The sequence below is a fragment of the Ornithorhynchus anatinus genome, chromosome 8, assembly GCF_004115215.2.
Source record: "Ornithorhynchus anatinus isolate Pmale09 chromosome 8, mOrnAna1.pri.v4, whole genome shotgun sequence".
Lineage (NCBI taxonomy): Eukaryota > Metazoa > Chordata > Mammalia > Monotremata > Ornithorhynchidae > Ornithorhynchus > Ornithorhynchus anatinus.
In genome coordinates this window covers 66,783,367-66,799,221 of record NC_041735.1, presented here as the reverse complement: position 1 = coordinate 66,799,221, position 15,855 = coordinate 66,783,367, and the positions used below count along the sequence as shown (strand labels likewise).

The 15,855-nt window shown below is 48.8% G+C and overlaps 1 protein-coding gene and 1 long non-coding RNA gene across 5 annotated transcripts in view; one reads left to right on the top strand and one right to left on the bottom strand.

Annotated features, from left to right (window-relative positions):
* Nucleotides 1-515: 515 nt before the first annotated feature.
* LOC114813745 lies at nucleotides 516-14,652 on the top strand. Of its 2 annotated transcripts, none has more exons than XR_003761491.2 (2): nucleotides 516-625; nucleotides 13,088-14,652. It is a non-coding gene; the product is annotated as an uncharacterized LOC114813745 (long non-coding RNA). The 2 variants fall into 2 exon arrangements; XR_003761492.2 differs by lacking the exon at nucleotides 516-625 and adding an exon at nucleotides 669-857.
* Nucleotides 14,453-15,855, bottom strand: part of THSD7A (thrombospondin type 1 domain containing 7A) — a 260,690-nt gene continuing 259,287 nt past the window's right edge. For 2 of the 3 annotated variants that reach the window (XM_029070443.2, XM_029070444.2), the window contains 2 exons: nucleotides 15,216-15,303; nucleotides 14,453-14,554 (listed from right to left, as the gene is read on the bottom strand). In XM_029070443.2, coding sequence (XP_028926276.1) covers nucleotides 14,470-14,554; nucleotides 15,216-15,303 — 173 coding nt within the window. In that variant the 3' untranslated portion in view covers nucleotides 14,453-14,469. The remainder of the gene's footprint in view (nucleotides 14,555-15,215; nucleotides 15,304-15,855) is intronic. The other variant, XM_029070445.2, reaches the window with a different exon arrangement.

The following is a 15,855-nucleotide window of genomic DNA, read 5'->3' as shown; positions in this document are numbered from 1 at the left end:
GCAAAGCACTGTTCTAAGCGCTGGAGAGGATGCAAGGTGATCAGGTTGTCCCACATGGGACTCACAGTCTTCATCCCCATTTTACAGATGAGGTAACTGAGGCACAGAGAAGTGAAGTGACTTGCCCAAAGTCACTCAGCTGACAAGCGGCTGAGCAGGGATTTGAACCCATGACCTCTGACTCCCAAGCCCGGGCTCCTTCCACTGAGCCACGCTGCTTCCCAAGCGCTTAGTCCAACGCTCTTCACATGGTAAGTACTCGGTAAATACGATGACCGACTCTCCCTGGCCCTTGAAGCTCACCCCCGGGGTTTCGAGGATTTGTTCTGGTGATGGTTTTCAGAGGGGGCTGTTCTTGAAGCCTCCGGGACAAAACCAGAAATCCAATCTGACACGGACAATTCGGAGATTTGGCTTGTGCTGGCCAGGAGGCATTTCGTATTCCCGGAAGACCAGCTGAGCGCCGCCAACAACATTTTCCTCATTAGGCATTAAGTGCGGGCCGTGGGGCCGGGGGGAGAAAGGAAAGGGGGCGGCTTCTTCTCCAGCTGCTCTCCTTAATGTTGCAGAAAGCTTTCTCTGCCCTTCATTAAATTCCTCTTGAGGCAACGGCGAAAAACGCTCGGTGAGTATTTTTTGGTTACTGCCTCGCTCCTGATGCTCTGATCCTTCTGAAGTTTGTTCCAGGAGTCTTTGGAAAATGCTGGGAAAACTAGAGGGAGGAGGAGGGACCCAGAAGGAATGGAGATCGGCAGTACGAGTACAGTATCTGTACCGATTTCAGCTAGATTGGAAGGTCCCTGAGCACAGAAATCCTATCAACTAATGCTGTTCCACTCTCCCAGAGGATTTGTTCGGTGAGTGCTCTGCCCTAAGGAGACCGAAAGTTCCTTGAGGGCCGGAATTGTGTCTACTATACTGTTCTCTTCCAGATGCTCAGTAGAGTGCTCTGCTCACAGTAGACTGTAAACTCCTTAAGGCCGGGGATTATGTCTACTTAGCTTTACCAAGCTGTACTCTCCCAAATAATAATAATAGTGCTGGTATTTGTTAAGCGCTTACTATATGCAGAGCACTGTTCTGAGCGCCGGGGTAGATACAGGGTGATCAGCTTTCTCACGTGAGACTCACAGTTAATCCCCATTTTAGAGATGAGGGAACTGAGGCACAGAGAAGCGAAGTGACTTGCCCACGGTCACACAACTGACAAGGGGCAGAGTCGGGATTCGAACCCATGAACTCTGACTCCCAAGCCCGGACTCTTTCCACTGAGCCACGCTGCTGCAGTGTTTACTATGATGCCTGTCTACTTGTTTTGTTGTCTTCTCGCCCTTCTAGACTGGGAGCCCATTGTTGGGTAGGGACTGCCTCTATCTGTTGCCGAACTGTGCTTTCCAAGCACTTAGTACAGTGCCCTGCACACAGTAAGTGCTCGATAAATACTTGAGAAGCAGCGTGGCACAGTGGAAAGAGCCCGGGCTTGGGAGTCAGAGTTCATGGGTTCGAATCCCAGCTCTACCGCTTGCCAGCTGTGTGACTTTGGGCCAGTCACTTAACTTCTCTGTGCCTCGGTTACCTCATCTGTAAAATGGGGATTAAAACTGTGAACCCCACGTGGGACAACCTGATCTCCTTGTATCCACCAGCGCTTAGAACAGTGCTTTGCACATAGTAGGCGCTTAACAAATACCACCGTTTTTGAGAAGCAGCGTGGCTCAGTGGAAAGAGCACGGGCTTTGGAGTCAGAGGTCATGAGTTCGAGTCCCAGCTCTGCCACTTGTCAGCTGTGTGACTGTGGGCGAGTCACTTCACTTCTCTGGGCCTCAGTTACCTCATCTGTAAAATGGGGTTTAAGACTGTGAGCCCCACAGGGGACGACCTGATTCCCCTGTGTCTACCCCAGCGCTTAGAACAGTGCTCGGCACATAGTGAGTGCTTAACAAATAGCAACATTATTATTATTAAATAGAGAAGCAGCGTGACTCAGTGGAAAAAGCCCGGGCTTGGGAGTCAGAGGTCATGGGTTCAGCTGCGTGACTGCGGGCAAGTCACTTAACATTCTGTGCGTCAGTTCCCTCATCTGTAAAATGGGGATTAAGACTGTGAGCCTCACGTGGGACAACCTGGTGACCCTGTATCTACCCCAGCGCTTAGAACAGTGCTCCGCGCATAGGAAGCACTTAAATACCAACATTATTAAATACGATTGAATGAATGGCATAAGGTAGATTGTAATCTCCTTGAGAGCAGGGACCGCATTGACTCTTTTGCACTCTAAATCAATCAATCAGTGGCATTTATTGGGCGTTTATCATGTTTAGAGCCCTGTCCTAAACTCTTGGGAGAGTATAATACAATAGAGTTTGTAGACACAATTTTTGCCCTCAAGGAGCGGTGGAGGCAGATGTTAAAATTCACCTCGGATACAGAAAATGGCAGAATACGAGGGTTCACAGGTAATGGGGGTGGGGCTGGATTGGGGTGAGTGACAAATCCGAGCGCGTAGGCACCGGAAGGGAGGTCGAACAGAGTGGAGAAATGAAGGGCTGAAGTCAGGGAAGGCCTCTTGGAGGAGATGTGTTTTTAATAAGGCTTTGAAGGTGGGGAGAGGAGTGGTCTGTCTGATATGATGAAGGAGGAAGTTCCGGGCTAGAAGGAGAATGTAGGCAAGGGGTCGGCAGAGAGAGACGAGATCGAGATCCAGAGAGTAGGTTGGCATCGGAGGAGTGGAAGGGGTAGGTCGTTGTAGGAAAGCAGTGAGGTAAGGTAGCATCGATCAATCAATCGTATTTATTGAGTACTTCCTGTGCACGGAGCATTCATTCAATCGTATTTTTGGAGCGCTTATTGTGTCGAGAAGCAGCGTGGCTCAGTGGAAAGAGCCCGGGCTTGGGAGTCAGAGGTCATGGGTTCGAATCCCGGCTCTGTCACTTGGCAGCTGTGTGACGGTGGGCAAGTCACTTCTCTGTGCCTCAGTTACCTCATCTGTAAAATGGGGATTAACTGTGAGCCTTGCGTGGGACAAGCTGATGACCCTGTATCTACCCCAGTGCTTAGAACAGTGCTCTGCACATAGTTAGCGCTTAACAAATACCAACATTATTACTAAGCCCTTGGGAGAGTACAATATGACAATATCTCAGACATATTCCCTGTCCACAGTGAGCTTATAGTCAAGAGAGGGAAAATATATAGGCCTGGGACTCAGAGAACCTGGGTTTTAATTCCGGCTCCACCACCTGCCTGCTGTGTGACCGTGGGCAAGTCACTTCATTTCTCTGGGCCTCAGTTCCCTCATCTGTAAAATGGGGATTAAGACTGTGAGCCCCGTGTGGGATAAGCCTGATTGTGTCTACCCCAGTGCTTAGAACAGTGCTTGGCAAGTAATAAGCACTTAACAAATGCTGTTATTATTATTGTTAGAATTCAATACTCGTTCACCCTCTCTCTAAGACTTTAAATCCCATGAGGGTCAGGGATTGGGTATAACCTTATTATCTTGCATCTGCTCCAACCCAGTACAATGCTTGGCATAAAGTAAACCGTGACTCAGTGGAAAGAGCACGGGCTTTGGAGTCAGAGGTCATGGGTTCGAATCCCGGCTCGGCCGCTTGTCAGCTGTGTGACTTTGGGCAAGTCACTCAACGTCTCGGTGCCTCAGTTGCCTCATCTGTAAAATGGGGATTAAGAATGTGAGCCCCACGTGGGACAACCTGATTCCCCGTGTCTACCCTAAGACACGCTGAGAAGCAGCGTGGCTCAGTGGAAAGAGCCCGGGCTTTGGAGTCAGAGGTCGTGAGTTCGAATCCCAGCTCTGCCACTTGTCAGCTGTGTGACTGTGGGCAAGTCACTTCACTTCTCTGTGCCTCAGTTACCTCATCTGTAAAATGGGGATTAAGACTGTGAGCCTCACGTGGGACAACCTGATTCCCCGTGTCTACCCTACTGCTTAGAACAGTGCTCGGCACATAGTAAGCGCTTAAATACCATCATTATTATTATTAAACCCTTAACAGATATTGTTAATTATCATTATTAGTAGTATTGATATTACATTCACATACTCCTGCCACTTTCATATACAGTAATTTTGATTCCTTACATTTTTCCATATTATTTATTGATCTTACTGTACCCCTGTTGTCTCTTTTTCTGAGCCAACTATTTTAAACACTACTAGTGATCGTCCTTCTCTTCCTACTAGATGGTCAGTTCCTTGAGGGCAGGGAGCGGGTTTCTGCTGTCCTCTCTCAAAAACATAGTACACTGCTTCACACACATTTGTCCTCTCTCTTATGTCGTCCAGTCGTTTCCGCCCCAGAGCGATGCCGCGGACACGTCTCTCCCCAGGACGCCCCGCTCTCCACCTGCAGTCGTTCCGGTAGTGGATCCACAGTTTTCTTGGTCAAAATTCATTCATTCAATAGTATTTATTGAGCGCTTACTATGTGCAGTCCGGAAGCGGTTTACCATCGCCTCCTTCCGTGCAGTAAACCTGAGTCTCCACCCTGGACCCTCTCCTTGCCACTCCCGCCCGGCACTTTAGGGGCTTAATAAATGCTTTAAGCTCCGTGTGGGAAGGGGACGGATCTGCCGACTCTTTTGTGTTGTACCCTCCTAGGTGCTTAGTAATAATAATAATGATATTTAAGTGCTTACTATGTGTGTTGTACCCTCCTAGGTGCTTAATAATAATAATAATGATGATATTTAAGTGCTTACTATGTGCCAGACACTGTACTAAGCCCTGGGGTGCTCTCTCACCAAACTAACTCTCTTCTCCCCTTCAAAGCCCTAATGAGAACTCACCTCCTCCAGGAGGCCTTCCCACACTGAGCCCTCCCTTTCCCTCTGCTCCTCCTCCCCTCCCCTTCGCCCCGATTCCCTCCCTCTGCTCTTCCCCTTCCTCTCCCCACGGCACTTGTGCATACTTGTATATATTATTTCTCTATTTATTTTGTTAATCATATGTATATATTTATGATTCTATTTATCCTGATGATATTGATGCCAGGCTACTTGTTTGGCTTTGCCGTCTGTCTCCCCCGTTTACACTGCGAACCCGATGTTGGGCAGGGATTGTCTCTGTTTCTGAATTGTCCACTCCAACAAGCACTTAGTACAGTGCTCTGCACCTAGTAAGTGCTCAACAAATATGAGTGAATTGATGAATACAAGCAGATCAGGTTGAACATGGACCCCTGTCCCACGTGGGGCTCACAGTCTCAATCCCCATTTTTCAGATGAGGTAACTGAGGCCCAGAGAAGTGAAGTGTCTGGCCCAAGGTCATACAGAAGACAAGTGGTGGAGCCAGGATTAGAACCCACGACCTTCTGACTCCCAGGCCTGGGCTCTATTCATTACGTCATGCGGCTTCCTACCTGCTTCCCAGTGCTTCCCGGTACTGCCGCGACTACTAGAGAAGCAGCCTGGCTCAGTGGCAAGAGCCCGGGCTTGGGAGTCAGAGAGGGTGGGTTCTAATCCCGGCTCCGCCAACTTTGGGCAAGTCACTTCACTTCTCGGTGCCTCAGTTACCTCATCTGTAAAATGGGGGATGAAGACTGAGCCCTACGTGGGACAACCTGATTACCCTGTCTCTCCCCCAGCGCTTAGAACAGTGCTCTGCACATAGTAAGCGCTTAACAAATCCCAACATTATTACTATTATTATTCTCGGTGCCTCAGTTACCTCCTCTGTAAAATGGGGATTAAGATTGTGAGCCCCACGTGGGACAACCTGATTAGCCTGTATCTACCCCTGCCCTTTGAACAGTGCTTGGCTCATAGTAAGCGCTTAACAAATACCAACATTATTATTATTATTATTATTACTATGCCATACTACTTTCTAGTACAATGCTCTCCACATAGTAGGTGCTTAATAAATACTATTGATCCTCTAGACTGTAAACTCATTGTGGACAGGGAATATATCTGCCAATTCTGTTGTGTTGTACCCTTTCAAGTGCTTAGTACAGTGCTCTGCACATACTAGGTGTTTCATAAATACTGTTAATCCTCTAGACTGTGAGCTCACTGTGAACTGGGAATGTGTTTGCCAATTTGTGGACTTGTGTTGTACCCTTCCAAATGCTTAGTACGGCGCTCTGCACACACTAAGCACTCAGTAAATACCATCAGTCCAAAAAGCTGTGCTCCTGATTTGTACAGTCAGCTAAATCTATCTTTGTGGGTGTAATAGGGTATTCATTTTAATTATGGCATTTATTAGGCACTTAATGGTACCTCTTGAGCACTTACTGTGTGCCGAGAACTGTACTAAGCGCTTGGGAGAGCACAAACAGAGTGGGTAGGCTTGATTCCTGCCCACAAAGGATTCCTGAGTTAAGCACTATTCTAAGATCTGGGATAGACACAGAATATTCAGCTCTGACTCTCGCAGGCTTCTCAAGAGGTAGGGAGAGAAGGCATTTTATCTCCATTTTATAGGTGAGGAAACTGAGGCTCAGAAAGGTAAGTAAGAAGCAGCATGGCCCAGAGAAGCAGCATGGCTCAGTGGAAAGAGCACGGGCTTTGGAGTCAGAGGTCATGGGTTCGAATCCCAGCTCAGCCACTTGTCAGCTGTGTGACTTTGGGCAAGTCACTTAACTTCTCGGTGCCTCAGTTACCTCATCTGTAAAATGGGGATGAAGACTGTGAGCCCCACGTGGGACAACCTGATTCCCCTCTGTCTACCCCAGCGCTTAGAACAGTGCCCGGCCCATAGTAAGCGCTTAACAAATACCAAATACCAATACCAATACCACTGGAAAGAGCCCAGGCCTGAGAGTCAGAAGGACCTGAATTCTAATTCCATCTCCGCCACTTGTCTGCTGTGTGATCTTGGGCAAGTTGCTTCACTTCTCTGGGCCTCAGTTCCCTCATCTGTCAAATGGGGATTAAGATTGTGAGACCCTTGTGGGAGAGGGATTGTGTCTGACCTTTGTAAGTTGTATCTAACCCAGTGCTAGGAACAGTGCTTGGCACACAGTAAGTGCTTAACAAGTACCATTATTATTATTATTATTATTATTAATTCACCTAGGACCACATAATAGATTAGTGGCAAAGCTGCGATTAGAACCCCGGACCCATGTCTCTCAGCCCACGCTCTCCTACAGATGCCTAACTCTTGGGATGATTTGATAAATGAGAGTCTCTTTCATTATTTTTTTTTTAATGGAATGTGTTAATCCCTTACAGTGTGCCGGGCATTGAACTAAGCACTGGGGGGAATACAAGCTAATCAAGTTGGATACAGTCCATGTCCCTCATGGACCTCACAGTCTTCACCCCCATTTTACAGATGAGGGAACAGAGGCCCAGAGAAGTGAGGTGACTAACTCAAGGTCACCCAGCAGACAAGTGGCGGAGCTGGGATTAGAACCCAGATCCTCTGACTTCCAGGACCGGGTTCTAACTACCGGGTTCCGCTGTCCCCAGAAGGGGACAGAATCGGTCCCTCAGAACTTGGTCTCCGGAGACAACGGCTCCTGTTTTGAATTAGGGAAAGAGGGTCGCTGCCTGAATAATCGCCTTTGGTCACACCATGGGAAAGAGGGACCGGGATACTTTGAGTTGGAAAGAGCTGCAGTCGTCCTGTGGCTCGAAAAACATTCCGGATAATTAGCTATGAGTAATGAGCTTGAACGGGCCCTAGGCTTATTCCAGCAGCGAGAAACAAAGAGAAAATGAACTCTTGGCTGCAGCAGCTTGTCTTCGCCATGGCTGCTCTGTCTTCAACATGGCTATCATCCAGTCAGGGTGGCCTAGAGGCTACAGCCCGGGCCGGGGAGTCAGAAGGACCTGGGTTCTAATCCCGGCTCTGTCCCTTGTCTGCTGTGTGTCCTTGGGCAAATTGCTTTGCTTCTCTGGGCCTCAGTTATCTCACCTGTAAAATGGAGATTGAGACCATGTGCCTCACGTGGGACGGGGACTGGGTCCAACCCGATTTGCTTGTATCCACCCTCGGGTTTAGAAGAGTGCCTGGCACATAAGTGCACAACAAATGCCATTATTATTATTATTTTATGGTGGGACAATCTGTTTTCTGGCTAGCCGACCTTCGGGCCGGGACAGGTTCAGAAGGTCCTGGGAAGAGGCGTCAACGTCTGCAGGGCAAGGAAGGAGCTCAAGGGTCCCACTGGAGGAATGTCCAGGTTCAGGAAGCAGCAGGGCTTAGTGGAAAGAGCCCGAGCACGTCAGAGGATGTGGGTTCTAATCCCGGCTTCGCCACTTGTCTGCTGTGTGATCTTGGGCAAGCCACTTCACTTCTCTGTGCCTCAGTTACCTGTAATATGGGGATGAAGACTGTGAGCCCCATGTGGGACAACCTGATTACCTTGTATCTACCCCAGTGTTTAGAACAGTGCTTGGCACATATTACGACCAGGCAGGGATTGAGGGAATGACGTCATTGGCCCGCACCATGTGCCTGATGTAGTTTGGGAAGCATCATGTGACTCTGAGTGTCCGGTTGCCACATCTTGGTATCTCTAGCCCCCGCATGCCCTGCCCCACCCCTAGCTCAAAGTGGTCCTCTGGGAGGATGTGGCTGCTGGGGGAGAGGGGCCTGTAGCTGTGTCCTCAGTCAATCAATCCATGGTATTTACTGAACACTTACTAGGCCCAGAGCACACTGGGGTTAACCCGAGATGCAGAGACACATTCCCCGTCCACGACGAGCTTACAGTTGTGCCTCTGGCCCAATACCTCCGTCTCCCCCTTCCCCGTCAATTAATCGGGTTGTCTGAGCCCCGAGGAAGAGCTGACAAAATAAATTGAGGAGAAGAGAGAGAGAGATAGGAGAAGTCAGCAGCGTGGAAGGAGCAGAGGCTTGGGACTCAGAGGACCTGGGTTCTAATTCAGGCTCCGACACGTGCCTGCTGGGTGACCTTAGGCAAGTCTCTTCACTTCTCTGGGCCTCAGTTTCCTCATCGGTAAAATGAGGATTCAGTACCTGTTCTCTGTCGTACTTAGACTGCCAGCCCCCAGTGGGACAGGGACCGAGTCTGACCCAATTAACTTGTATCTACCCTGGCCCTTAAAGTGCTTTGCACAAAGGAAATGCTTAAATATGATAATAATAAGAATAACAACGAGACTGTAAGCTCATTTTGGGCAGGGAATGTGCCTATTTACTGTTGCATTGTACTCTCCCAAGTGCTTAGTACAGTCTTCTGCACACAGTAAGTGCTCAATAAATATGACTGACTGAATGAATAATAATATCACTACTAATAATAATAGCCCACCCCTTCTGCTCCGGGGCCCTTTTGGGGTAAATTTTGCTTAGACCCGAGGGGGTAGGAAGGGCAGAGTCTTAGCACCAGGAAGATAGGCCCTTATTTTTTTTGGAAGTAGCAGGGATGGCTTGCACAGAGTCATCCACACTCTCTTCAAGTCTCTCTTTGCCCAGAGGTGGCAAAAAAGATAAATCGCTTTGGGAGTCCTTGGCTAGCAAGTTCTGATAAGTTGACTCTCATCTCTGTTGTCACATTGTACCCTCCCAGAACTTAGTACAGTGCTTTGAACACAGTAAGTGCCGAAGAAATACGATCGAATGAATCGAATCTCTGACCATCTCTCTCTCTGCCTTGTCGGTAAGGAAAGGGACTGTTGACGCTAGGGATCTCGCTGCCCTCAGGCTCCAGGAGATGTAAACATAGACTTTTGGGGTTGATATTTATTGTCAGCCATTCAGTTCCATACAAATAACCCATATGAAAATGTTAAAAAAAAAAACAAAACACCTTCACAAGCCATCTGTGTTAACTGGTTAAAGCTCGGTGATAGAACATAAAAATCCGAAGTAATTGTATGTAAATGTTTTGTGCCTTAAAAAAGGAATGTACAGAATTAAAAAAAAATTAGAATGCATTATACGATTTACAAATGAACATTAACCAAAAAAAACCCTCCCCTCCCCCCTGCCCCAACAAAAACCCATCCCTCGGACAGCTGCCCCTTTCAACAAAATAAATATTCAAGTAAATGAAACTAGGCAAAATAAACTCTCATAACCTCGGGAAATCACCACGTGAAAAACTTGGGGTGGAGTAAAGAGGAGTAGTAGGTGACTCCATTTTACACTGGTTTCTACACAGAGTTAGTTTTTTTTTTTCTTTTCCGAGTTGTAGGGGGTTGAGGGAGGAAGAGGAGCTGGTCCAGGAAGAGTGGAGGAGGTTTAAGTGATAAGGAAGAAGGAAAGCGAGGAATGGGAGGAAAGGAATTGTACTGATTTGCGCTGTATCCACCAGCAGAGGTTTGGGAAAGAGAGAATCGCACAGCTCAGAGCAGAAACTGTACTCTAGAAACGATGGACTTTTAAAGAAATTACAAAGCACAACGACAAGAAAATCACCATTTGACTACATTCTCCACGGAAGAGAGATTTCTGATGGCGCAGTCTAGAAACACTCTGTACACTATCTGCTCTAAGCTCTAGCAGAGTAAAAGCACTAAAAGTTTTTGTGGGTTTTTTTTTTATCTTTTTTAAACAAAATCCTCCCCGGTTTCCCACCCCCCAAAACCAATAACGATGCCCTCAGTTCCGCCCTGAGGGGCGATTCACCGAGAATCTTGACCCTAAAGCGATCGGAAATTTGGGGGGACGTTCTTCCGACGAAGCTGGCCGGGACGGGCCTTCTCCGTGCCCCGCTATCTGAGAGTGGAGAAGGCAGGGGTGAACAGACAGGGTGAAGGCCGCAGTTCGAGGCTTCCTTGGCCCGGGGTCTCTGCTCGAATTCAGCCCTCTTTCCTTTCCCAGAGACGCGAGTCTCTGAGGGAGAGAGGTTGAGGATGAGGGAGGCCCGAGTGGAGGTCTATAATTTCCGTAGCTTCCTCACGGGCGCGCCAGGTGGAGAAAGAACACGCCATACTTGACTCCCTTGGAGAGGATTAGAACGTGGGTCAGCCAGGGATTCGAGGAGAGGCAGATGGAGTGAGCAGGGAGACTGGATTTGGAAGGAATGAGGGTGAGAGGTGAAAGCCTTGGGCAAAGGGGATGGAGAAAGAGGGAATACTCACCAGGCCCTCAAGAAGACTCAAGCGGGTGAAAGTAAAGCTCAGAACGAACAAACTTGTAGGAAGGGCCTTAAATGAGAATGTTTCTCCTGTTGCTTGGGACTGTTGAATCTGGGGGACAGAAGCCAAACATCTTGCAAATTTTTGTGGTTGCATTTTATTAGCAAAAAGCTTCAGGGGGCATCTTCTGCTTTACATTCCTTTGAGCAGTTCTGAAATTTGGTCAGTTGACCGACCTCCCTCCTTTGGGGGTGGGGAGTCATCGGAGGCCCTGTCTCCCCTTGTCTTCCTGATCACCAATCGGTGTAATTTATTGAGCGCTTTCTGTGTGCAGAACACTCTACTAAGCGCTTAGCACCGTATAGACCCGCCAGCTTCTGAGCGGGGCAGAGCAGACCCCCGATCACCTGAGCTCTTTGACCTTTGTCTGCCGCAACACCGAGACCCCTCCAAATTTCCCTCCCTCCACTCACCAATGCTTTCCAAGCTTACAGTCTTCCACCCCCCCACCCCCAATGCTCAAAATAAAAAGTTGCCATTTATAGTATCAGCTGTGAATTAAGGAGTTAAGGAATTATCAGTGAATGATTCAGTCCACAGTTAACTTCCCCGCTTGACTATAAAGTCCTCGAGTGCAGGGCTCATACCTCCTAATTCTATTACACCCTCCTAAGCACTCAGTACAGTGCTCGGCACACAGGAGATGGCCAATAAATTCAATCGCTTGACCGATTTCTAAGGGAATTATTCTGGTACTTAAATTTCAGCTCCGAAAGGTTTCACTGGAAACAGTTCAGCAAATGGAAATAGCTAATTTTTTTTTTTCAGGACATCTTAACTTTTCCTTTCTACAACAACCAAGCCCTTCATCTATCATCTACCCGGTAAAGCAGGCAAATGCATTTTATCAATCAATCAAAGGTATTTATTGAGCTCTTTCCTGTGTGCAGAGCAGTGTGTGTACTGAGCGCTTGGGAGAGTACAATGCAACAGCGTGGGTTGATGCTTTCCATGGTTTTCCATTTGCTTCTTTCAAGACGCAAACACTCGGCTTCCGATGGAGTTGAATACGTTGGGGGAGTCCAGTGGGAATGAGGAGTCTTTCTGCCTCGACCTGGAGCCCACGCCAGCACCTGCGGGCTTGGGAAACGTAATCCGGTTCCTTAGGAGATAATTCCGATGGCTGGCAAGCTCGTATAGCCCCATCCCACTGGTTGTCTGGGGACAGACTCTCCCTGGGATGCCAACCAAAGTCTAGAGACCATCCGATCTAGGTGCCCAAGAAAAGCCCTTGAATTCCTTCTATTCTCCAAGAAGCGATCACCCTGTGCTACACACCCTGTGACACCCTTGCTTCACAGCATTTGTGTCCATATCTGTAATTTATTTCTTTTAGTGTCCATCTCCCCGCCTAGACTGTCAGCTCACTGAGAGCAGGGAATGTGTCTGTTTATTGCGATGGTCAGGGACCGTGTCTGCTAATTCTGTTGGACTGTAGTCTCCCAAGCTTTTAGTACAGTGCTCTGCGCACAGTAAGTGCTCAATAGATACTACTGAGTGGACCCTCAACCTGTCCTGGGTTATGGCCGAGCAGGACAGAACCGAGAGCCCACAGAGGGACTAAGGTGATTACTCAAACGATAGTATTTATTGAGCGTTTACTATGCGCAGAGCACTGTACTAAGTGCTTAGGAGAGGGCAATCCAAAAGAATTAGCAGACACGTCCCCTGTCCCTAGCCAGCTTCCAGTCTAGAGTCTAGATGCCCATTCAGGTGCCTTGGGGTTATGCCAGGGTGGCACCCGCCTGCCTTCTTCTCCCCTCCTCCCATAGTGGTGGTTGAAATCTGGGAGACCTCTGGATGGGCCTGTCCTCGAACCCAGGCCTTTGGGGGTGGCGGGATCCCCGAGCCAGTGCAGGGGAAATCGGGATTGCCGGTATGGATGGACAACACTCTTTCTGTGGCGGAGGCCCAACGGAATTCAAGGAAGACACGGGCAGGTAGCAGGAGGAGGAGAAGATCTGGCCACGTCCTGAGCATCTCCTTGGATCCTTTCTGCAGATCACGCGAGCGGACGATCCCTTTCAGCCCCGCCGTTTCCAGAGGTAAAAGATGAGTTTCATCGGCGGGCCTTCGACGCGGAGAGGTGACCGAGGGACGGACGGGTCAAGCGGCCGGTAATTTCGATTCCTCCGCGCTCAGAAAATGACTAGGCGTTTTTTTTTTCAGGTACACACAAATAGTTCACTCAAACGCAGAGGGACAAAACGCTTTTCCCTTTTTTTTTTTTAAACAAAGGTAACAAATATAAAAAAACTGAGTCATCAACAGCCTTCGAAGTACAGTTAGAAACCAGAGGGTAGTGGGGAGATCTACAGAGGTTGCTGCTGGGGGAGCAAACTAGACACTTTCATGGCTGCCTTGGTAGAGATTGTGAGATGGCCGAGGAGACGGGAAACAGTTACAACACATCCGGGTCGACTGCTGCCGGCCCATCGCGGGCCAAACCAAACGCTCTTCTCTTCAGGATCCAAGGATTTCCTTCGCATATGCCGCGGGGAACCTTCTCGGCACTAAGTGTTCTCAACCCATTGGAAAAGAGGCAGTTTCTACGGCTAGGCTAGTTAAGTGCATATATCATGCTGCACTAATATAGTGCAAAAATTTGCCTTACATGTAACCAGAAAAAGATGCAGGCAACAAGTTAGAGAGTTAGAGAAAGTAGAAATGTCGTATTAACACACGGGGATTAATTATCCGGACAGTAACCACTATAAAATACCAAACCTGAAGACGCTTTCTTCCTAGAAACTGGTACATTTCCGTCAGCTTTGGAGAGAGAGAGACCAGAACTGAGTGTCCACCCTGTGAACCGCACGAGAGCGGGCGCTACCATCCACGACCAAGGTGCCGAGATGGTCCACGGAGACGGGCTCCGCTGAGGAAAGAGTCAACCTCTTACGAAGCTCTAAACTGCTTGGCAACGAGGATATAATCGGACGGGATCATACTTAGGTTTTGGCTGAACATAGACGCTCTTATGCTGCGTTATTTGAACGTTGGGTAGCGAGAGCTGGCTAGAGGCTCTTCATGCGGATGGGTTACATCGCGGGGAAGATCTGGTCCAAGCGAGCTAACTCTGTGTTTTGACGAGAGGGCTTGGCGATGCAGGCGGCTTGGTTTGGTGGTTGGTTGGTTTGCGGGAAGACCCAGGCGGGGTCTCAGGATGATCTCCGCGGCCTCTTCGGGGCTGACGGTCTAGAGTTGGTGCCTTGACTCTCCTCAGTGGCGTATTAAGAACTCCGTTCTCCCCAGTCTTCCGTTTCCTCTAGTGAGGCGATTCTTAAAAGAGTCAAAATGCTTCCTTCTGCGGCCCTCCCCTCCCCCCCCATACCCGCATGGCCATTTCCAAGCAGGATGCAGAATTCGGTCGTCGTTCTGCTTTACATATCTGCGTCTCCGTCGTAGGCTAAGGTTAAAGGTTTCAGTCGGTTGTTCTGCCTTCTCTGCGGTTTCTTTGGCTTTTTACTGCAACGAGTCACGGGGAAACATGCATTTGAATGGAAATCAGTGAAAGAGGACGGTCAGAGGCTCAAGATTTTAATGAACTTTTTATCCAAAGTAAATTGCCTACCGGTAAAGTAATATCACACAGAGTTGATCCCTTCGGCCCGGTTTTAGGAGGTGTCTAAAGTTCTCCCTCGTACCCTAAGGAGGACGAATTCAGCAACGTTCCTTTCCCCGTTCTAACCATGAGTGTGGCAGGCTGACCACTTACCTGTTCTCTGTTGTAGATAGAAAAACCCCATCTCCACCTGAGGTCTCAAAACGAGAAAAGCTGAGACCCAGGTACTTCCCCAAACCAATGCCAAGATGCGTTTGTTTGGCACAAAACAATCGGTCTTACAGGGAAGGGGGTGGAAAGGCCATTTCTGAGAAAGCCAGTGACTGAGAAGAAACACAGTCCTTCCCCTTCAAGCCCCCGAGTTTGCAATCATCTTTCTCCTACCAAAAACAAGGGGGCCTTAGAGATAGATAACCACAGTTTCCGCCATTCATCCCGGGAGCCAAAGTCAGGAGGAGGCTCTCCATGACACGTTTTGCGTGGCTCCCTCTGCTCTGAGAGGGAAAGAAAGAGATTGGGGGGGGGGTGCCCATGTTTTAGAGGAAGGAGAACTGGAGAACTCACCAGGCTAGATAAATCATAGAGACAATGAAGATGAGTAATACTAGCAAGCCAGCGGCTACGCCGTAAACCCACGTCTTCAGCCTTCCATCTAGGAGAAAGGGATGTTAGTCGTTAGTATCTGTTAGTCGGGGCTCGAGACGGTGAGAGGGGCCTCGCAGCAATCACATGCGGAGGCTCGATTTGGGGACTAGATGTCCGTCGGAGGCCCCGTTAAGGACGATCGCACGAGTGCTAGCAGGGGTTAGAGGTTCGGCCGTTTCCCTGGACAGACGGAACTTCCTCAGAGTTTCTTCAGCATGAGGCTTCTCCGAGTTAATGATAATCACGATGGTATTTGTTAAGCACTTATTATGGGTAAAGCACTGTTCTGAGCACTGGGGTAGATACAAGGTTGTCCCACGTGAGGCTCACAGTCTTAACTCCCATTTTCCAGAAGAGGCAACTGAGGCACAGAGAAGTCAAATGACTTGCCAAAAGTCACGCAGCTGACAAGTGATGGCGCCAGGATTAGAAACCATGACCTCTGACTCTCCAGCCCGGGCTCTTGCCAGGAAGCCACCGCTGCTTCAATATAGTGATGGTATTTGTTAAGCGCTTTCTATGCGTCAAGCACTGTTCTAAGCGCTGGGGTAGATGAGAG